At 27.5% G+C, this 24228-nt stretch overlaps 2 protein-coding genes across 5 annotated transcripts in view; one reads left to right on the top strand and one right to left on the bottom strand.

Annotated features, from left to right (window-relative positions):
• LOC109600802 (mitogen-activated protein kinase p38b) overlaps positions 1–4122 on the top strand; it is an 8450-nt gene extending 4328 nt beyond the window's left edge. The window contains exons 3-6 of the mRNA XM_020016986.2: positions 436–579; positions 636–870; positions 958–1290; positions 3519–4122. Coding sequence (XP_019872545.2) covers positions 436–579; positions 636–870; positions 958–1290; positions 3519–3580 — 774 coding nt within the window. The 3' untranslated portion in view covers positions 3581–4122. The remainder of the gene's footprint in view (positions 1–435; positions 580–635; positions 871–957; positions 1291–3518) is intronic.
• Positions 3672–24228, bottom strand: LOC109600801 (beta-1,3-galactosyltransferase 5). Of its 4 annotated transcripts, none has more exons than XM_020016983.2 (3): positions 24134–24228; positions 16906–16990; positions 3672–6406 (listed from the first exon to the last, which is right to left on the bottom strand). In XM_020016983.2, exon 3 carries the CDS (start codon positions 6387–6389, stop codon positions 5253–5255), a length of 1137 nt encoding a protein of 378 aa, XP_019872542.1. In that variant the 5' UTR covers positions 6390–6406; positions 16906–16990; positions 24134–24228; the 3' UTR covers positions 3672–5252. The 4 variants fall into 4 exon arrangements, with proteins under 4 accessions (XP_019872542.1, XP_019872541.1, XP_019872543.1 ...); XM_020016982.2 differs by having other exon boundaries at positions 3672–6391; XM_020016984.2 differs by lacking the exon at positions 24134–24228 and adding an exon at positions 23215–23301 and having other exon boundaries at positions 3672–6391.

Here is a 24228-nt window from a genome sequence, read left to right as displayed (position 1 = left end):
AACATGAAACGGCACACACACAGATTATTCGAACAAGTTTGCACAAAAATATATTAAATATTATCCAGAATTTTGGCAAATTTTAGAGTCATGAATTCAAGATAGTAAGTAAACAATATGTTCGTCGTGACTATTATAAAAAATTATTAGTAAAATAGATCAATTAAATATAAGGGGAGATGATAATGGAACAATTTGCTACAATAATTTACCAGTTACATGTATTTCTATTCATGATAATAAGTCCAAATATTCTCAGTGGTTAACACCATAAAAGACAAACTAAAAAATATTTTATTTACTTGTTATATAGTAAAAACTATATACATTTTTGACTCATTTAAAATGTGTTGAATAAATTTAATTTAGAATGCACGTATTAGTGAAATTTAGGATATGAGGACATTCTTTAAATATTTTTTCTTTTATTTTTAGATGTATCTAGTCACACACTTGATGGGAGCGGATCTCAATAACATAATTCGAACACAAAAACTCACAGACGACCACGTACAATTCCTAGTATATCAAATACTTCGAGGGTTGAAATACATACACTCAGCAGGAATAATACATAGGGTAAATTATTGTCTTAGTTAACAGAGGTATATTTTATTACGAAATAATTTTGTCAGGATTTAAAACCATCAAACATCGCCGTGAACGAAGACTGTGAATTGAAAATATTGGATTTCGGTTTGGCAAGACCGACAGAGACCGAGATGACCGGTTACGTGGCCACCAGATGGTACAGGGCGCCGGAAATCATGCTCAATTGGATGCACTACAATCAAACAGTCGACATTTGGTCAGTGGGCTGCATTATGGCCGAACTTCTCACTGGACGCACCCTATTCCCAGGAACTGATCGTATCCTTTTTAATTCATTTACTTACAACAACCAACATCTAACAAAGCGAAGCACAATTTGTGTATTTAATTCTTACGGCTAACCAGACATTCACCAGCTGAATTTAATAATGGAGATCCTCGGCACGCCTTGCGAGGAGTTCATGCAAAAAATCACATCGGAAAGTGCACGAAGCTACATTAGATCGCTCCAGCCGATCGCTAAGAAGGATTTGACGCGGTACTTCGTCGGCGCAAATCCGCAGGCTATAGATCTGTTGGCACTGATGCTCGAAATTGATAGCGACAAACGCATAACGGCCGAACAAGCGTTGGCGCATCCGTATCTGACGGCCTATGCGGATCCGAACGACGAACCTGTGTCGTCACCCTTCGATCAAAGCATCGAGGATAAAGATTATTCCGTTGAAAAATGGAAAGGTATTGCAATAATTCTTTAGTATCCAAAAATAGGATAAAATATTTAAAGAGACTATTCTTGAGCTCATTTTAAAAAAAAAAATGTATGAACCTATGTCCTAAACGCCTTAAATTAATAAAAATCTTTTTTATAATATCTATGTTACCACACTAGAGATTTTGATGAAATTTTGTACATATCTACAATGCATATTCTAGTCAGAAAAATAACACGGAAATGCACATTTATAATTAAATTCAAACAAAATATTTTATTTAAAATAATATAATCGCCTATAAATGTCGAGGTTTAAATTCTACAAGATATTGGCAACAGTCATTTGAAACTAACTCCCACGACTCCAATTAGTAATCATAATTCATCTAAATTTTATGGTTTTTGGTGTTTTAATCGAGATTCCATGTCGTTTTATAAGTGTCCAATTGGATTTAGATCCGAACTGAGGATAATTAATATATTTTTTTGCAGTCTACTAGACAATGAAAACTTACGAATATCGTTCTGTATTTCAAAATTTAAGAAGTTTAGAAACATACATTCATAAGAATATTAAATGAATGAAGTATATACTATGTAAAATATTGAAAGGGGTAACAGTGTGAACCAAAATAAGCAATTAAATGAACGGTTTCGGAGATAATGGAAGAATATTCCTTTTTATAACAATAAAAACTCATTTTTTGTCATACATGGGTGATATTTTGTGCTAGGATTGTTTACCATTAATGTAGAATGTATTTTATGTATGGTCGTTCTAATGGAATTGTCAATGAATCATTTCGTATGTATGGTGAGGCTTACTCCCGTCGCTTCTTATCTTTGAAAGAATTCGCTAGACTTTGCTGGTTACTGGTTTATTGAGCACACAGTGCTACTTATCAGGAAGGCCAAGCTCTGTATCTACACCTGGTACAGAAGAAGAAATTCTAGCACAAGTGGAGCATAATCCATTGGATCAAGCACAATTAGTTTTTTGTCATTGGTTTATAATACTCATGTTTGACAAAAGCCCCCATGTTGTAAAGGAACCTAGAAAATTTTGAAAGGTATTATAGGCAACAGATTTCTAGATTTTGTTCTACCAAACTGATTAACAGAAGCAGCTTACCTAAACATTTTCCAAAATACAATGGGAGGTTTTTTGGACGATATCCCTTTGGATCAAAAGTAACAAATGTGATACTAGTATGATAAAGCTTCAGCTCACTTTTGGATTATGATTAGAAAATATTTAGACGAAACATTTCCACGTAAATAGAAAGAAAGGCTTCTGTATTTATAGACTGTAAGATTAGTCAATGAAACTCCTGTCGATAACTTCGAGGAGCGGCAGTTACAAGTTAATAAAGATTCCCAAGAAATTTGGGCTAATGTGAAGGTTTTAGAAAGAATTTGAAAACCACTGTCTAGTTATAGAAGGTTGTTTGAACATCTTTTGTAACTTTGTTTTTGTACAATAATAAATAACTAATAATTAATTTCCATATCTTTGAACCTGTTCATTTGTGTATTAAGACTTTTTCCACACTATTTACCTCTTTAAATATTTTACTGTCTTATCTTTTGACCATTTGATTTTGATAGTACGCACTAAATGCTGAAGATTGTGAGAGTACGAAGACCGTTTACACAGTTGTTAGTAGAATACCCAATCAATAAGAAGGTTGATACATATTATGTTTATTTTTAATTGTCATCTTTAAATTGCTTCCTAAGTTTTGCCTCAAAAATATATTTTGAAAATTATTGGTCTATACGATGGTCCTAGTTTACCATGCATGTCAAAAATGAACTTTCCAACAACAAAATAATAGTTTTATAGACATTTTAGTTAGACCATCAATCATAAAAAAATAATAAATTGGCTTTAGATATAGGACATGGTATAGCCATTTTATTTGCAATTATATGTAGAATTTAAAAATCTAAAAATATACAGGGTATCCATTGAAAATTACAAAGTTTATGCTACCTACTTCCGGCGAAACCGGAAATAAAATTTTGTTCAAAGTAAATTAGAAAAGTAGTTCAAGTCAATGTAAATTACTTTAAAAATTTCAAATCATTACCTTTTTCCATTCTCCATAAACTTGTAATGAATAATATAAGTGAGTCACCCTGTATATAAATGATATTACTTTGTTGGTGTTATTACCTGATAACTTAATACTAAAATTATTGATTTGTTTTATGAACGATAATTTGATCATTTTTTGTTTTGTTTCAGAATTAGTGTTAGAAGAAGTGAATACGTTTGAATATCGTCCCATCCAGAATGAGGATAATTAAGTTTTTCTATTTTATTATGGCCTGTTAAATATAAATAAATACATCAATTTTACTGTATTATAGTAGATGTACAAAAGAAAGAACAACAAAATGTTTACAATAATTTTATTATTTCATCCTTTATACATAAAATATAAAAACGAATGCCTAAAATTCTTATATATGTACAAAATATTTTTTTTGTATTTATATAAATTAGTCTACTTTAATAGCAGGTTTCACAGCTTTATTAATTGAGTATATATCTGTTGATTCATTTACTTTTGTGATGCCCAGTTTAATAATTCTTAACCTAACAGGAATAAAAGTATTTAATAATTTAACTTAAAATAAAATACTGTTCATTACAAAAATAACATACATTTCATATAATACCCTAGTTGTAAAGAACCCTGTTTATAAACGAATATATACTTATATAGACAGGGCTCATAGAAGTATCGTTAATGCTGTTGAATGATTAAACAAAATGATTTTTTGTAACATAGAATAATCCATATAAATAAAATGACATCAAAACCGCTGAGTAGCATAAATAATGACGAGTAGTTTTTTCTGAGATGATTCCACGATTATGTACAGGCCGGTTGCGTTTCACATGAGCTGCATTAGTAGATTATTACGGTATACATCGAGATACATTTATTTATTACTTTAAGAATACGGACTTCGAAAAACATCTAAAAAACGTGCTAAAACTTCTAATAATATTAAAAAGGCACGCTATAAACTGTTCGAAAGATACAAGAGCGTAACTCTGGGCTTCTCAAAGAAAAACCTGAGTCTACTTAGAGGGATAACACGTCTAACTTCTTAATGATTAAAATGTTCCTTGGACAACCGGCCTTGATTGTTTTCAAAAAGTTACTTAAAAACGCGATTTCAATAATTTACATGAGGTGATGCGACAGTACGACGATTAGCTCAATAGTGATAACACAGATTGTTTAGTGGTCGTTCGTCTCTCCAGTTAATACACAATTTTCAATTTAAATACTGTTATTGGATAAATACTTCAATTTTAATAATACCGCTGGGGAATACTATTTAGTCGAAATCAAATTTCAGGAATGTGGACCATCAACAGAAGCATGATTTCAAATCTAATTTTGTTACAGAATTAAGAAACATTTACCAACCATTTATCTGACCTGTTTATTTTCTTACTTTGAAACATATATTCAGGTTAAATTACGTTCTAAGCAAGTTTAGGTGGGATAAAACAGTTTTAAATACGAATTGTTCTTCAGACTTCTATACTTAAATGTTATAAATAAAAAATACTGATTAATAAAATAATAAAATGCAACTTAAAATAAAAAAACAGTCTATACGATGAGTAAATAAATAAAAATATGTCTGTTGTTGTAAAATCATATGATACATTTTCAGACAATTATGCAACAATAAATGCTAATTACTTGTGATGAAAATTGTGGAGGACCAAGTAAATAATAATAATGATAATAATAAAAACATTACATCGCTTTGAAACAGGCTATGATTCGAGTTCGACAGCAATCAAATCAGTTTCGATCCAATTGACTAGCACCGCCGAATGAAACTAACCCTGACGTTGTGAATTTCTGATCTCTATCAGCACTTTTGAGCTATCCGCCGCCGCACTTGAGTGACCCTGATCGTCGTCGTTGCGACCGCGTTCACGCCAGCCTCAGGTCTTGCAAAATTTGGCGACCTCGTGCAGCCTCTTCCACAGATCGTACTGTTCGCTACTCTTCACCATGTGGAAGCTGATCGCCTTCTGTAGGTTGCACGGCGTGAACGAGACCTTCTTGTTGAGGAACTCCGGCGCGTGGACGCGTTTGATCTTCAGCCCGTTCGCCACGATGCCGGTCACGAACACGTCCTCCAGCTTGAAGTAGGTGTGGTTCAGGGCGGCCGTGTACAATTCTTTGGATAGTTGAGCGGGCATGAGGTAAGCGGGACCGGTCGTGAAGTCCGGGAATACTGACGGTTTGTATTGCTGTGGCGAGATGTAGTATTTGGACTTCTTGTTCCTGATCGGCTTCCATTTTTTCGCCAGTCGGCCGTAGATGGCACGCTGGTCCGGCTTGTGTTTGGACAGGAAGGCGAGCAGACGCGACACGTTGATGAACATGTCGTCGTCGGTTTTAAGTACGAAAGCTGCTTTCGGACAGTAGTTGTCCACCCACTCGAGCAACGAGATTGTCTTTAGCGTTAAATTGTCATAAGTGTCTATAAACTTTCCCCTAATAATATCACCGTACAGATCCTGTTCTGCATCTAATCGAGTATTGAGCGTTTCGTCGGACGTGGAGCCCAGCATGAAGGCGATGGCCACGTCCTTCCTGATGGCGTAGTGGCCCCAGGTTTCTCTAATAGCTAATCTGGCACTCTCATGACTCGGCGCGGATGTGATGCATATCAACAGCTTGATGTTCTTCCCCAGTTCCGGACAGACCTGCTGGCTCATGTCCACGTGTCCTGCCTGGTAGATCAACTCGGCCGGCACCCCTCTGGTCAGGTCGGGCTGACTGCCGTTCCCGCTGGCACTGTGATTAGACGTCACCACCGGTTGGACGATCGGATCTTCCGGTGTGGCACTGTGTGGCGACGCGTCGTTCTTGAGCGCCGCCTGCTCCGGTTGGGCGGCCGTCGCGTTCGTTCGCAGGAAGCGCTCCAGTGTCATCAGGCTTCTGGTCGGCGTTGCCGTTGTGTGAAGCTGACTGGTGTTGGTGTACGAGAGGAAGATGGCCAAAGTCAGCAGTGCCAGGACGATGATCGCCAAGTGCAGGAACCGCACCTGGACAGGCCATGCCAGCCCCATGCCTGAGAAATTAAAACCTGCTTTTATTATTAAAGTCTTAATAAAATGATTTATATTCTTTGTAGTTCTGAATAATTATTATAGTAGTTCTATGGTATATAGAACTACAAATATATAATAAACAATCTTGAGGATAATATACAGTTTTGAAATTCATAGGTAATTCTGTATAACGTTTTATACAACTTTGTGTACAATCTTACAGTTTTAAATTTCCCAAATATGTCTATACAGATTTTAAATAGTTCTAAGCTTCACAGAGGACACTTTTTAAGTTATTCATATACATTTTAATATTATAAGTTTCTATTATATGTCAATAAAATTTAAACAATTGACAAATTTTTTAACAATTTTATATGTCTGCTTAGAATTTAGACATACAATTTGAGTTTCTTCTCAAACTGTTTTGTGTATAATTTTAAACAGTTTTAAACTTCCTAAACATATTTGTATAGAATTTAGACTCTAAGTCTAATTACGCTAAAAAGTTTTAAACTTCCCAAATATTTTTATGTGAAATTTAATTTATCGTGAAACGTTTACAGTAATTTATGTACATTATAGTATTTGTACAAATGAGAGAATATACGTATATTTTAAACACACCTAAATTTCATAAGCAAGTCTTTCTAAAATTTAAAAAACTGACAAACTTTTTGAGCAATTTTACATAATAAAAGCAGTCATTAACTTTCTAAACTATTTTTTGTATAATTTTAAACAGTTTTAAGCTTTTTAAACACATTTGTATAGAATTTAGACAATTCTAAACCTGAGAGCAGTGCTTTAGAAATTTTAGACACTTTTTAAGACATTTTATATATAATTTAAGAAGTTTTAAAATTTCCTAATTACATATGTATAGAAATTAACTTGATACGAGAATATTTAGACATATTTTATGCTTTTTATGTACAATTTAAAAAGTTTTAAACTTCCCAAACATTTTATAGTAAAATTTAATTAATCGTGAAATTTTAAAACAATTTTATAAACAACAGAGACAGTTTTAAATTTAATAAAAAATTCTACATAGATTTTAAACATGCCCAAATTTCATAAGCAGGCCTTTATAAAATTTAAAAAATTTTCATAATTTTTGTGCAATTTTATATAATAAAAGGAGTCACTAACTTCCTAAACTATTTTATCTATAATTTTAAAATTTTTAAACACATTTATGTAGAATTTAGACAATTCTAAACCTGAGAGCAGTAATTTTAGACACTAAAAAGTGTAATTTAAATTTCCTAAATATATTTTTATAAAAATTTGACTGTTCTAAACTTGATACCAGTATAAGTAGAAAATTTAGACACTTTTTGAACTATTTTATGTACAATTTAAAGAGTTTCTGAACTTAAAAGGAATTTTGTGAACAATTTAGTCAATTATAATATTTGAAAGCAATTTTCTGTACAATGGAGATATAAACGTAAAATTGTCGAATTGTCGAAATTTTTAACCAATTATATATAATTGTGACTGTTCAAAATTTTATAAACAATTATATATTTAAATAAACCTTTTGAGACAATTAAATAATGAATGTATATATCAAATTTACAATTCTGAAGTGAAAATATAATTTTATAAAAATATCATTCTTTGTGTATTTGTTTAGTTCCATATTATTCATGTTCATGTTCATTATCTAGAAATAAATTTTAATTTAGATTTTATCAATAATTCACTGTTATATTGAATGATTTCTATTAATTACATTTTTTGTGATAACAATTTTGAAACAATATGATTCTCATATAAGATAACAACATTATTGGTAAAAAATATCCGTCTATTTTTTATCTATATTTTCGTTTCAACAAATTATAAAATTTCAATTTAACGATTGATTTTTCAGGAATGTAATTAAAAACTAATTCTACTAAATAATAAAATAATGTTTCAATCTACTACGGATATATTTCATGGTATTCAGTCACGTCAACCAGACGAGATTAAACGTCTACTGATAACATGAACTAATGCTCTCAAATTTTGGGCGATATTAATATAATGTATTCATTTGCCTAACTGAAAATACCATTTACAAAATAAAAATTGTAATATTATATAAATAAATCAAATAAATCATATGGCCTGGCAACACGATACACTATTTTTTGTTTATACAATGGAAAAAATCATACAAGTGGTGTATATTAAGTTTTATCGAAGTAATGTCAATTATTTTAACAATAATTACTGTCAAAACCTTTATCAATAAAAACATCAGCTCAACAGTAACAAATCAATAATTTGAAAGATAATAAGAAAACGATTCACCCAATTAGTCCGCAAAACATGATTAATCCCAATTGCGAGAGTTTCCAATCTGCAGATGACCTAGTGAAAGCACGACTCACTCAATCCATCGTAATAAGGCCTTAAGAAAAATTCCATTCGGGACAGATTTTCAATCTCGTGTGGGCTTTTTCGTGAGGGCTGTTGCATTAATCATTCGTATATCACTTACGTCATATTCAAAACCGCATTTATGAATTCTTCCGTTACTGATAGAATTAATTTAAAAATTGTTGTAAACAAAGATATCAAAACTGCATGGTTTCTCCCAACATGCATGCATGCAAGTTTTATATCACAAATTGTAATTAAATAATTGTTGTGAAGTCAAACTAAACTTAAATTTATGCACTAATTTATAAGAACTCGTTTAAAATTAATTCACAAATTGAAAAAAAGGAAAAACTCGGTGTGTAATATATAAATTAAAATGTGGATGATCAATTAAATCCAAAAGTTATGTATTAAGTTAAATGAAATTGTTTAAATTTAAAAACAAGTTAAGTCTAATAAAATAGAATATAATTTAGAGGTGGAAAAAAAGGAAAAACTCACAATGTGAGTTAAAAAATAAAAAATTTAGTATTCAAAATTGAGCTTAACAAAAGAAGTTAACAATTTAAAGTTTTTAAAGCCAAAAGTTAGGTATGAAGTGAAAAGAAATTGTTTAAATTTAAAAATAAGTTAAGTACTAATATAATAGAATATAATTTAGGGGTGGAAAAGAAGGAAAAACTCGTAGTGTGAGATGAAAAAACAAAATTTGTTATTCAAAATTAAGCTTAACAAAATAAGTTACCAATTTAATGTTTTTAAAGCCAAAAATTAAGTATTAAGCTAAACGAAATATTTTAAACTTAAAAACAAGATAAGTACTAATAAAATAGAATATAATTTAGGGGTGGAAAAGAGGGAAAAGCTCAGTGTGAGATGAAAAATCAAAATTTGGTATTCAAAATTAAGCTCAACAAAAGAAGTAAACAATTTAAAGTTTTTAAAGCCAAAAGTTAGGTATAAAGTGAAAAGAAATTGTTTAAATTTAAAAACAAGTTAAGTACTAATAAAATAGAATATAGTTTAGGGGTGGAAAAGAAGGAAAAACCCATAGTGTGAGATAAAAAAATTAAAACTTGGCATTCAAAATTAAGCTTAACAAAAGAAGTTAACAATCTAAAGTTTTTAAAGCCAAAAGTAATTTACATAAAGTAAATCAAAATTGGAAGCAGAGGGTATAAATTCTAAATACAGTCTATTTATCTCAAAATGTCACGATTTCCGACAATGCACTTTACGACACTGAAATGATTCAAAATGTACTTACAAGTTCTAGTTCGCATTATCGAAAAACGTCTGTACGCTTAGCACAACAAGTCCTATCTCACAATCGGTGTCGAATTGATGGAGTTCGCAGATTCACCGGGCTATTTTACCAATTGTCAGACGCACATGCAACGAATGCGGTTTTGTAAAACACAACGTTCGTAAACCACAATATTTTCGATGAGATGTCACTGACTGTTGTCCGTGTTTACTATTTGCCGGGATCGCAAATCAAAACTTTCGATTCGGTCGAGATTTTCGGACGTATTTTTCACGAATCATCGGCGTTCCGGGTGTACGACCGACTATTTCTCCGCTTATTCGAAACAATCTAGTTAATTGGGAAATTGGAAATAAAAGTTAGGAAAAAACAAATGAGGAGTTCCATGTAGTAGTTCTTATCATTATCAGTATGATAGCATACTAATTCTGATAATTTAAATTCATTTAAAAAGTTAATGCAGTTTTATTGTTCCTATGAACAAATATGATCCTGATAATCAAAACCATTTGTAATCAGCTTTTTACATAATTCTTAATTCTAGTTAACACATTTTTTTCATGTTTAATAAGATTTTTAATTCATTGTGTTTTAATAATATAATTAGTATAAGTATAATCTTGTTAAATATTACAATACGAAATGTTATAATGCTATTTAAACAAATTACAGAGTTTGAATGAAACATATAATTTTGTGAGTAAAAGTTAGACAATATAAACAGATAAAATATTCAAATACAATAATCAATAAATTGAATTACCATGATAATTATTATTATTATGTATCTAAATGTACGCACTATATATTTTTTATTACGATAATATAAAAATTATATTAACATTTATAGATAAATTAACGTAATTCATATTAAAATGAAAATATTTAATACATTTAATAATATAAAAATAACATAAAACTTGACTTCATTAATTATCATACTTAAAAGGGAATAAAATATCAAATTTATTTTATACATTAATTGTTTATAACTTTCACAACAATATAAAAATTAAAATATTTATAATAAAATAATACAATATTTATAATAATATTAGTGTTTTTTTTAAATGTCTAAAAATTAGTAGTTTTTAATTTCACCATAATATAAAAATTAATAATAAAAACTTGAATTTCACAGTACAATTTATAATAAGTTTATTAAATATTTGTTTTTTAAAATATTCTGTATTTATTTTATTATTTTTAATTTTTGTAATATAAAAACTAAAAAAAATATTAAAAAAACAGTAAACCTTAATAGTTGTCCAAAAACTTGAATTTGAAAATTAATTAAAATCTTTTTTTTTTCATTCTGTTAGATTTACAACTTTTTTTGATTAAAAAAACACCAAATTTATTTTCTAAATTAGTTTTCAATTTAAAAAATAATAATTAAAATGTTAATTATAAAAACTTGAATTTAATAATTAATACAATTTATAATATGTTTATTCAATTATTTAGTTTTTTAACACATTATGTTATTTTATTAATACTTTTTAACTTTTATATTATTGTAAAAATTAAAATATTTATTAAAAAAAGCCGTAAATAGTGCAAAAACTTGAATAATTTAAATTAATTTATTCAATTATTTTTTGTTGAAACATTAATATAATTAATAATTAATATAATCTAAAAAATTGGTCAATTGACTATTTGAAAAAAAAAAATAATTAAATTATTTGATGAAATAATATATTTCGTAATTGTGAAATATAAACAATAGATACATAAAATAATAGAACAAGAAATTAGTGTACAAACTAAAAATTTTTAAGGACCATATTTAAACAAGTTATTACGCAAAATTAATAAATTACAGCGTCTAAAATTAGAATGTTTTTAAAGCTTGTTACATAATTGTTTTTTATAATTTTGGAACATAAACAAATTTCTCTTGCAACCTTATAAAATAATATTTTGCTAAAAATTAAAATAATTAAAACTGTTAAAATAAAATCAACAAAGATTTATTATTATTTACATTATTAAGTAAAATTAGAAAGTTAAATAGTTGTTTATAATTTAAATTAAAAAAAATTAATGAATACAATTACTAAATTAGTATTTATATGTTAAAATATTGTAGATGATTATTCCAATTTTAATTAAATAATTTGCAGACCCTAAAATAGTATAAGGAACATAAATTTTACTAAGCCCGTTACTTATGTTTTGTATCTAATTATTAAGACATTAACACACATTATAACACATTTATTCACTAAAACAAACAATTATAGTTTAGTTCAGAGCTTAAAATTAAATAAATTAAAATTTATAATCAGTAAATTAAAATCAAAATCTATTTATTTTAAATATTTAGACAGAGAAAAAATGTTTTACTTTGCCATAAATGAATCACATACTTTTTGTCTAACGTAGAAAATATATTTTTGAGAAGCCTTTTTGAGACTTATACGAAAAATCAATTTTTGCCAATTAAAAGTGATTCACCTTAAGAACATGCCATATTAATTCATTTTTTTGTCTCCTGAATCACAGATAAAATTCGGAGAAACATTTACAATCCATTAATTAATGTGTTAGATAAAAAGTTGTATTTTTATTTGATAAAATCATCATTTTAATATAACTTAAATATGCATTTACCACTACAGCGAAGTATATATTTTAAAATAATAGAAATTGTAAATTTTAAAATAATTGATTATTAAATTAACAATCAGCAACAGTTTATTTTCTAAATTAAATACAACAAAAATTATAAAACCATTAAATTTTTAACAAACAAAAAGAAAAGTTACATAATTAATAATAGTATTAGATTCGAAGAAAACGTAGAAAATATATTTTTGAGCCTTTTGAGATTACGAAAAATCAATTTTTGCCTTAAGAATATGCCATATTTTTTTCTGAATTCATTTTTTTGTCTCCTGAATTTAATCAATTAAAATGATTAAAACTCGCTAACTAGAGACTGGCTCAACAAAAAATACAGTCCTTAGGTTAAATATTACACCGAAAATCACGTGTGAAACAACCTCAATATCCACACCAGCAATTTCCATTTTAAGTTATACACGAAGGTCGTTTTATTAAATAAATTTGGAAACGTAATTCCCGCTACCTGCGGAATACCATTAACGTTTTTTAATTATGGAATACCAAATGCCACTGAAATATTAATGAAAGTGAAACTCGCTTGAAATTAATACATGTGTGGAATAATTTCAAACAGATTCGGTACGGTCTAGTTGTTGAAATCTGAATATTGCACCCATTTATTTAAATTTTAAAAAATTTTGTGGTGGTGCTCAAAATTTGTATCGGTAATTGTGCTATTGCTTAACAGATGGCGACGCAAATTTTCAATCAATATATCAGAAATTAAATTAATTAACTATAAAATATAGACACACACACACACACATAAAATAAACCGCCCTTTGGGTTTAATTAACAAACCACTAAGGATCGATGGATATCGATTTTATTTTCGCCTCATTATCGGCATGCTGGTAACCGGCGCGATGGGGATTACCATAAAAAATAATATACATTTACTTGAAATGTCACCTTTGTCCGTGTACAATGGATAACAGTAATGTCCAATAAATCCAGTTTTCAGTTGCTGATTCTCACGGTCAATTTTATTTTGCACTTGAACGCATTGGCGAAGCACAAAATTATGCACAACAGCAATAGTTAGCAGTCTATAAACAGTAATAAAACAATTAAGGTAATTATGTTTGTTCTATAATGTAATCATGAAACCTTCCTTTAAACAACTTTAACATTTTAATTATACATTTTTATGGCAATTTGTGTTTGGTGCTGTCTACATTTGTTGTATGTGGTATTTTTACTATAATACAAATAAAATAATAAACAATTATTTTAACGTTCATATTAATTTTTAAATATTTATGGTTTGCTTTTGAATTCAGTCAAAGAACAACCTAGTTCTAATATTATGAAAAAAAAAACACGATTTTAAGAATCATTATCATAAAAATTATGGCGCTAATTAAAAATTATAACACTATAAATTTAATTATCTAAATATTTCATAATTTTTATATAATTTAATTAAATACAACAATTATAACAAACAAAAAGAAAATTTATCACCTAAAAATAGTGGAAAAGGGAATTTTGTAATTTATTATAATTATTTTTGCTATAAATAAAATGATAAACAATTCTTTTAATGTTTATTCTATTTTTTTTAATATTTATTTATTATAGTTTGTGTTTTAATAAAATTAAACAATAACCTTGTTCAATAATATAAAAAATATGATTTTAAGTGTCATTTAAAAATTATAACATGTTAAAATAACAAACAAAATAACACACCAATGATAAAAATTAAATGTTAATTCCATAATTATTAATCAAGAAATAAAAACGTTGTTCAATCAAGTTGTAATTTTTAAAACGCGTATAAATTTTCAACAATAATAATTATGAATAGATCTTGTTAAAAAAACAATCTTAGAAGTTTTAAACAATTATCACAGATAAAATTCTGACAAACATTTACAATTAATTAATTAATAAGTTAGATAAAAAGTTGTATTTTTAATTGATAAAATCATCATTTTAATGCAACTTAAATATGCATTTACCACTACAGCGAAGTATATATTTTAAAATAATAAAAATTGTAAATTTTAAAATAATTGATTATTAAATTAACAATCAGCAACAAAGTTTATTTTCTAAATTAAATACAACAAGAATTATAAAACCATTAGCAACAAAAAGAAAATTGTATCACCTAAAAATAGTGGAAAAAATTTTGTGTTATATTATTATTATTATTATTATTATTATTATTATTATTATTATTATTATAACTATTTTTGCTTGCTAAAAATGACAAACAATTATTTTAATGTTTATTTTATTTTTCTAATATTTATTTTATATATTATAGTTGTGTTTGAATAAAATTAAACAACAACCTTGTTTAATAACATAAAAAATATGATCATAAAAATTATAACTCAAATTAAAAATTAGTTTATTAATTTAAATGTTTATTTAAAATTACAAAATTAAATAAATATAAATTTCCCAATAATAAAAATTAAATTTTAATTCCATAATAATTAATCTAAAAATATAAAAAATATATTAATATTTAAAACAGATATAATTTTTGTATTTAAAAAAAGTGAGCAAAAAAGAATTTTTTGTAAATTTTAAAAAAGTTGATAATTAAATTATTTTGCCACAGTTCAATTCGCAATAATAATTATGTATAAAGATTATAAATCTTGTTAAAAAACAATAATAGACATTTTAAATGATTATCACAGATAAAATTCGGAGAAATAATAAGATAAAAAGTTTAATTGATAAAATTGCAACTTATTAAAATATAGTAAAAATATGAATGGGATGCCAGTACTTATAATTTTTATAGTTTTTTTTTGTTATAGTAATGTCCACTATGCAACTGGTCAGTCTAATTTTATTTTTTTAAAAAATTGCCTATTTTTTATTTTTCAGTTGACAAAATTATAACAACTTTTTACTCTATCGTCTTTCATTGGTCGAAGTAAAACTGTAAGAAAAATTATAATTACCAAGACAGAGAGAAACAAGAAGAGATGTCGTAAAGTTTACGGCTAAATAAGTCAATCGTCTCCCGTATTATTAAAAAATTTAGAGAAACTGGCGAAGTGGTAACTACGCTGAATTTGTTTGAGTTCGAAAAACTTGAAAGAAAATCGATAACTGGATAATTACAATGTCAAAAAACAATCCAATCTCATCGTCAATTGAAATTAAAGCCATGCTGGAGGAAATGGGATTTGCTGAAATTAGTTCAAAGACTGTGAGAAGATAATTAGAGAATGGGGGTTCGTTTGAGTCCGGACCTACAAGAAAAACACTGGTTTCTACTAAAATATGGAAGTGCAATTTTAAATTGCATAGGATCACATTCAGTGGACGAGTCTAAATTTAATTTATAAAAAATTATGGTTCAGTTTATGTTAAACATCCTACAAGGCCAAAACTACACAGAAAGTTTGTTATATCCACAGTAAAACATGGTGGTCGGTCAATTGTGCTATGGGGATGCTTCGATTCTTCTGGTTTAGGCCCCCTTAGATAGAATTATGTACAGGGATATATTAAACAACAATATGCTTTCATATATTGAAGAAATGATGCTCTCAATAAATGTTTTACAACATGAAAATGATCCCAAAATACAAATCCATGTTTTGTCTTGCTTGTCCCAATCTCCAGACATCAACCCCATAGAAAACGTGGGAGTTTATAACCAAATTCGACAGAAAAATTTTACAATTTTAAATAAACTCATCGCAGTAATTTAAGAAACTTGAAGGAATATAGACTTGTATATTCGAAAAATAAAACAAAATATAGTGTTAATGTTAAATTAAATAACACAGATTTAATTATTAAAAATAAATTTCAAAATTAAAGTTGCTATATTTATGTCAATTTAGAAAAAGGTGTTATAATACTGTATAATACAACAATAATAAAATTAATATTTGTTTTAACAGTACACATCAAATTAAATAGTTAAGTTCCTTATTCCAAACATTATACTATAATAACAAATTATTAATAATTTTTCTACATAGAGAATTTTTTGAAATTAAAAAATAGCTTTCAGTAACATACGAGGCAATTACTAATTACTTATATAAATTTTTAAGGTCGTTCACTTAAAAAGTAAAGCAAACACTAGACAGAGCACTCGGAGGATAAAAAACACCAAAAATATTTGAATTCACAAGCTCCACCATTCATTTGTGTGACCCTCCATATAAAAAACATATCTCCGGTAATTACTAATTAGCCTCGGGCCGTATATTTTTAAACGTTTTAAAAAGCATTCCTATGTTGTAAACGTAATGTACTTACCAATTCACGTGATTAAAAATAAAGAAGATATATAGACGGGCAAAAGCAACGACGAAACGTCTTCTAGAGACATGTCGTTTAGAATCTGTAACAGAAAATAAAAAAGAAACTGAATAACATGTGGAGGGAAGAGGCTGTGAACATGTGTTTTTGATCCGCCCGAAAAACTATCCAGTTTCTCTCGCTGGAAAGCTTGGCCGGCACGGAACAGTAAAAGATCCGGGTGGCCGCCGCACGAAATTAATCAAGACCCCAGTTTCCTACAGGAAAACATAAAAAAACCTAAAACCATTCCGAAAATGCATTACTATGCACGTATTGTAGCGTTGTCCGGCCGATGTAACGGTAGTGGAACATTAAAACCGATTTGAATATTACCTGGGCCCTGAATCTTGACGACGGCCCGACGTCCATTCGTCGTGCAATTCCATAAATTTTAATGCGTTGAGTAATTCCGTTGTGCCCGTATTATTTTTCGTACGTTGTCGCCGTCTATCTGTTGTTTTTTTACGTAATTTCGCGGGGCCCGATGACGGATTTGCGTTTTCAACGCACGGGTCATAAAAATGCATGAAACTGTTCTTGTTGAATAGTTGTCCGGGGCCTTAATTAATGTTATTGAAATATGTATAATTTGAAACAATGGTTTTAATTTTAGTGACGCAACGTTGGGTTATTTCGTTTTTGCTCATGAATCAGCTTGTTCATTTCGATTTTCGTACTTTTAAGGTACTGTATTATTTAAAATTCTTCCCAACTGTTTTATTTCGTTTTTCCTATTTGTATTTCGTACAAATTTGAGTTGTGAATTCATCTATCAGCTTAAAGCAACGGAAGCAGCACGTGGCATTCTCGGTACGTTTGGAGAAGATGCTGTTAAGTGATGAAGTCACTTAAAAGGTCATACGATTTAAAAGGTAGATAAAAGTGGCTATGAAGGCATTGAAGATGAGCAACCTCAAGGTCGTCCTGAAACTAACGAAGAAATTCAGCAAAATCCAGTAAGGATGGATATAAAATATATTCCTTGTCACATGTGTGAATTTTTTTATTTTCCTCGGGATAACTCTGAAGAAATGAACAGTTTGGATAATGATTTATCTTTTAACAGCTCAGAGGCGATTACTATTCAAAATTATTGGACAGATACTGTAAAACATACAAAGTTATAAGATCCCTGTTTTAGTTTCTGTACATAAATATAACTTATTTAAGTATTTTAGAATTTGTGATGCATATCAATAATACATAACAATTTAATTTTAAATTATATATTTTTCTAAAATGTAAAACTTGTATAGACTTTCTTATGTGATGTTTATTTCTTAATTTTTCTTTTATATTGTTTTTTTTTTATTGATTTTTATGTACTATGTTTATTTCGTGAAGTACAAATATTTTAATGTAAATATGTTATTCCATTTTTTAAACAAATCTTCTAAATAATTAATTTAGCACTATAGATTAGTCTACAATTTAGGAAGTTAGTGTAGAGAATAATATAAACATTTAATTAATTTAATATAAACATTTATTTATTTAAACCTGTGCAATAAAATAGTTATTATTGGTTTGTTTTAAACTAAATGTTAATCAGGGGTATCACCGACATTTAAAATGGTCCACTTAATATGAATAAATAGAATGAAGTCCCCTAATTTTTTGGTGTTTTACTTTTCCCTTAATCCCTTAACATAATAAAATAAATATTTTATTGTAAAATATTGACACACAAATAATACATATTAAATTTATATAAATGGAACTAATAAATAGTTCAATTTTTATTTAAAAAAAAATGTTTGGTTTGGAATTTTTAATATTTAAAAAAATATATTTAGTTGTTTACAATAATAATAATCGGTGAATATAAAGTTTTAAATATAAATACTACAAAATTTAACATTAAATATTTTACAAAATATTTCATAAAAGGATTTAACTCCATGGTAAAAGAAACATTATAGTTTGAAGTTCTTTTTCATGACATTGAAGAGGCATTGAATTTAATTACAAACGCCCGATATCTTTTACAGACGGTTATAACAAACAAAAGGAACCCAAAAATGATTAACAATTCTTTTAAAATTCTTTAATAAATGTATAGTAGTGGTCATTATTCTCAACTTTTTAAAATGTTAAATATTTTAGCCATAACTCTTTTATTTAATGTGAATGATTAAAATAATATTAATTTACTATCGTTGTTTTATACAATACTACATATTAATTTTATAATTTTGGAAGCTAGTATAGAGAATTAATATACACATTTATTTATGTAAAATCTGGACAATAAAATAGTTATTATTGGTTTATTTTAAACTAATTGTGAGCCAGGGACATCTCCGGCATTTAAAATGGTCCACTTAATACTAATAAAGAGAATGAAGTCCTCTAATTTTTTGGTGTTTTATTTTTCCCTTAATCCTCTGACATAAGAAAATTAATATTTAAAGTAAAACGTTAATACACAAGTGATAAATCTTAAATTTAGATACTTTTCCTAATAACTGATAGAATTTTTATTAAAAGTTGCATTAAGAGTTTAAAATAAAAATGTTTAATATACAAAAAAATCATTAATCGATGAATTTAAAATTTTATATATCAATACAGTAGTAGTGGCCAGAGAAACAGCATAAAATTTAAAATTAAACATTTTATAAAAGGATTACATTAAAAATTTTGTTCAGTGAGTATAAAAATATATTTCAGTATTCTATACCTTTATTTAAATATTAACAATATGTTAAAAATTATTCATAAATTAAATTATTTTTTTTTGTGTTACTTCTGTGCATTTATTTTATGTAAGATTTAAGTAGAAATTATTTCGATTTAGAAAGAATACATTAAATAAAATATAAAATATTTTAATTACATTAACAATAAATAGTAATGTGTTCCATTTCTTCATGTCACCATGACCACTATTTAAGTTTGTGATTGTCCATTTTTTTATGTAACAAATGAATTAATCCTAAAGAGGAGACCAAAGCTGTGGTTGACCTTTTCTTCAGTGCCAAGAACCCAGAACTTTTTTCTCGTGGCATAAATTCACTTGTAGCACGTTGGCAAAAAATTGTAGATTATTTTAACACTAGAAGTAGTAAATTGCTATTTCCGGTACCTAATGATTACAATGCACGAATTTAAATTACCATAAATTTGCACCAAATTATGCGGGCTTAATAAACAAAAAATGCTAAAATACTATTAAAAAACAGTTCATTAAAATTTCTAATAGACTGTTTAAAAAATTATAAGTTGTTTGTTTATCAAAAGTGAAGTGCTACATTATTTTCTCATTACTAAACAATATATATTAATGACTGAATGAATTAAAAATTGGCCGAGACAACAAAAACCGGTGATTCAATTACGGTCTGTTTTCTTTTAATACATTAGAGCTGTAGGTCACTAGTTTAATCCAACGTCGTTAATAATTTACAGATTAACAAACCGATTTTCCTGATGATATCATTGGTAATTTATTAACCGATGTTTCCGACGGTCATTACATTATGAATTCAAATTAACATTAACACTAGTCAATAAACCGTAAATAAAAATTATCGACTGGTGTAAATACACATTACACGTACTATGTTTATAACCAACTGTTCTTTTATTCACATATCAAAAATTAAAACTCAAATATTAAATAATAAATTCTCGTTTATCATAAAAATACTATATTGTAGTTTAACTGGAAAGTTTCCTAATATATAATGATCAGAACTACCAAAAATCCTTCTAGGAATATTATTAAAACAATATTTAAACAAATTAAACGGTTACCAGGTAATTAAACATTATAAATCACCTCGTACAATGTATTATAAAAAAACACAAAAACTCAAGGATATTTAATTGTGTCATAAAATATCTAAATATAATATTTATATAATATTGTCTACTACAAAATTTTTAATTAAAATTTGTAATTTACTTACGTCTAGTGTACAGATAAAAATTTTATTTAAAAATTTCCCGTTTATTAGAATACAAAAATAAGCCTCAACAACCACATTAATTGAAAAGTTCAATATACAGATAAGTTCGAAATAATGTAACGACAAAATTTTAAAAATCCAATTTGATATTTAATAGAAGTTTACCGGATAATTAAATCTATCGTGAAAGGAGCTCGTTTAACCATATTAACTGAGCACTAAACCAAAAATTAAATGTGTTTTTTTAGTTTTAAACTAGAACAAAAACGTCAATTATAAATGATGGTTTAGAGAAGAATTATTTTCTCTCACATAGTACATATCTGGTGTAAAATGTAGTTCAGTAAAAGGTGCAGAGTTAAAAACTGACACAATTATTTTGATACTGGTACTGTGCTTCAGCATTAAAACAATAAAATTTACCTGATATTATTTATATCAATAGTGAAATGAACTCGTACAACGTTAACTGAGCCGAAAATCAAAAACTAAATTTGCAATTTTTTAGTTTTAGTCTAATATAAAAACATCAATTATAATTGATGGTTTAAAAAAGAATTATTTTATCCCACATAGTACATAGTTAAAGTAAAATCTAGTAAACTGAAAGAGTAAAAGTTACACAACGATATAATATTTAAATGTTACGTCAAACTAAAATTTTCAGTATTACAAAATACTAGAATTAAAGAATAAGGATAGTAAGTTATCACGTTATCACTATTAAAATATTATGTGATCATGTTTTGCAACAATATAATAAGGAAAGTTAATAAATCTAATGTGATAATTTGACTCAACGTTAAAATAGCATTAAACCAAATTAAAAGATGTTTACCTGTTAATTAAATCAACAGTGTACCACATTAACTGAACACTAAACCAAAAATTAATTTTTAAATATAAATAAAAATTTCAATTATTATATAAAATGTGGTTAAAAAAAGAATTATTTTCTCTTCCATAGTATAGATCTAGTCTAAAATCTACTTGAATAAAGGTTACACAGTTAAAATCTGACATAATTTTTAAATGTTTCCAGAAATAAATGTTTTAAAAATATTTATATTACAAAATCCTACATTTAAAGTATTAGAATATTAAGTTGTCACGTTCTAAAATAATATAATGCCAAAATTTGGTTTTAGAAAAGAATTTTTTCTCTTATATAGTACATATCTAGTCTAAAATATAGTTCAATAAAGATTAAACAGTTACAAACTGACAATTTATAAGTGTTTCCTCAAATAAATGTTTTAAAATTACTGATATTACAAAATCATAGATTTAAAGTATTAGAATATTAAGTGATCACTTTTTGCAACAATATAATGACAAGATTTAATAAATCTAATTTGGTAATTTACTTCAACGTTAAAATAGCATTAAAGCAAGAAAATTTAAAATAAATTGACCTGATAATTAAATCACTGAATTAACTGAATACTAAACCAAAAATTAAATTTTAAATATTTTAATTTTGGACTAGAATAAAAATTTCAATTATTATATAAATTGTGGTTAAAAAAAATTATTTTCTCTTCCCATAGTACATAACTAGTCTAAAATCTAGTTCAATAAAGGTTACACAGTTAAATCTGACATAATTTTTAAATATTTCCTGAAATAAATGTTTTAAAATTATTTATATTACAAAATCTCAGATTTAAAGTATTAGAATATTAAGTTTTCACGTTCTAAAATAATTTAATGCAAAAATTTAATTTAAAATTGTGGTTTAAAAAAGAATTATCTTCTCTTATATAAGACATATCTAGTCTAAAATATAGTTCAATACAGATTACACAGTTAAAAATTGACAATTTATAAATGTTTCCTCAAATAAACGTTTTAAAATTAACTGTGAACCACATTAACTGTGGTTAAAAGATTATTTTCTCTTCCATAGTACATAGCTAGTCTAAAATCTAGTTCAATAAAGGTTACACAGTTAAAATCTGACGATTTTTAAATGTTTTCAGAAATAAATGTTTTAAAATTATTTATATTACAAAATCCTACATTTAAAGTATTAGAATATTAAGTAGTCACGTTCTAGAATAATGTAATGTAAAAATTTGATTTAAAACTGTGGTTTAAAAAAGAATTATTTATCTTACCTTACATTTAGTATAAAATTTAATAAAGTAAAAGTTACACAGAGAAATAATATTCAAATGTTACGTCAAATGTTTTAAAATTATTACAAAATATTAAATTTAAAGCAATAAAATATTAAGTTATTACGTTTTGCAATAATGTAAGGTCAAAATTTAATAAATCCAATTGGACAATTCAGTTAAAACAACATTTAAACAATAAAATAAAAAAATACATAAAACAATTTTACCTGACAATTAAATACATTGTAAAATGTGGTCGTACAACCGCATTAACCGAACACCAACTAAATAATAAAAGTGCCTTCCAAGGATGTTTAATTCTTTTAACAGCACCAACAAGTACACCGGCAATGACTTAATGTTTACTTGCGTTTGTTGACTGACCATGAAATGGAAGATCTTCCACCAATTAATTGCTTTGTTACTTCAGTTATTAATTTATTAATCAACGTATCCGATTTCGTCGTTGTCGCCGTTTTTATTTGGCTAATGAGCCCACATTCGAAAAAACTTGGTATCTCGCCGAGTATCTCGTTTCGGCACTTCCTTTATTACATTAGGAATTTTGAGCACAGCGTGACCTTAACTGGTATGTACAAAAGTGTTCAGTTTTTCCTATCACTAAACTAAACAATCGTCGATGTCTAGGAAGGCCGTGACTCCGCAGACAATAATGAATAATGCATTCTTTTAATCGCCGCGACTAATCGGATTTCCAAGAAGTCGCGCTAAAAATACCACCGAGAAGGAAATCGACGCTAATCAATTTCAATTTACCTCAGTGTTTACGTACGCTTAATTCAATTACTTAGAAGCCCCAGCACCGATTCACATTTGAAAAACGCTCGCGGACAATCGCATCAAAACTAATTCGGTAATCGGTCCTGTAAATCAGATTTATTACGATGACAACAGGCAATACACACATCAGCATAATCGTCGTGCCGTAAATTTGAACAAAACGCTCCCGGTCGTTTCGTACAATTAGCCTTGGCGTTCGTGTTCGAATTGAAAATCGTACGTGAAACTTTCTTTTGGTTAGGCCGATTTTCGCGCCGCCAAAATTCGTAGCTCCATCTCTTGCGACGCGACGCCAATTCGTGACCGGCACGTTTAGTTGATAAGATAAAAATCGCAATCGCTCACCTGTCTTATCTAAACTGTGACATTACGGAGATAGGTTAATGTAAATTGTGCACTGATATGCCGTCATCATCTTACGATGACACACGTCATTTGAC

This window comes from Aethina tumida, chromosome 1 (genome assembly GCF_024364675.1).
Source record: "Aethina tumida isolate Nest 87 chromosome 1, icAetTumi1.1, whole genome shotgun sequence".
Classification (NCBI taxonomy): domain Eukaryota; kingdom Metazoa; phylum Arthropoda; class Insecta; order Coleoptera; family Nitidulidae; genus Aethina; species Aethina tumida.
This window is presented reverse-complemented; position numbering and strand designations above follow the sequence as displayed.

Coding starts and splice junctions, on each gene's coding strand:
- LOC109600801 (XM_020016983.2), bottom strand. CDS start 6,389: ATGGGGCTGGCATGGCCTGTCCAGGTGCGGTTCCTGCACTTGGCGATC.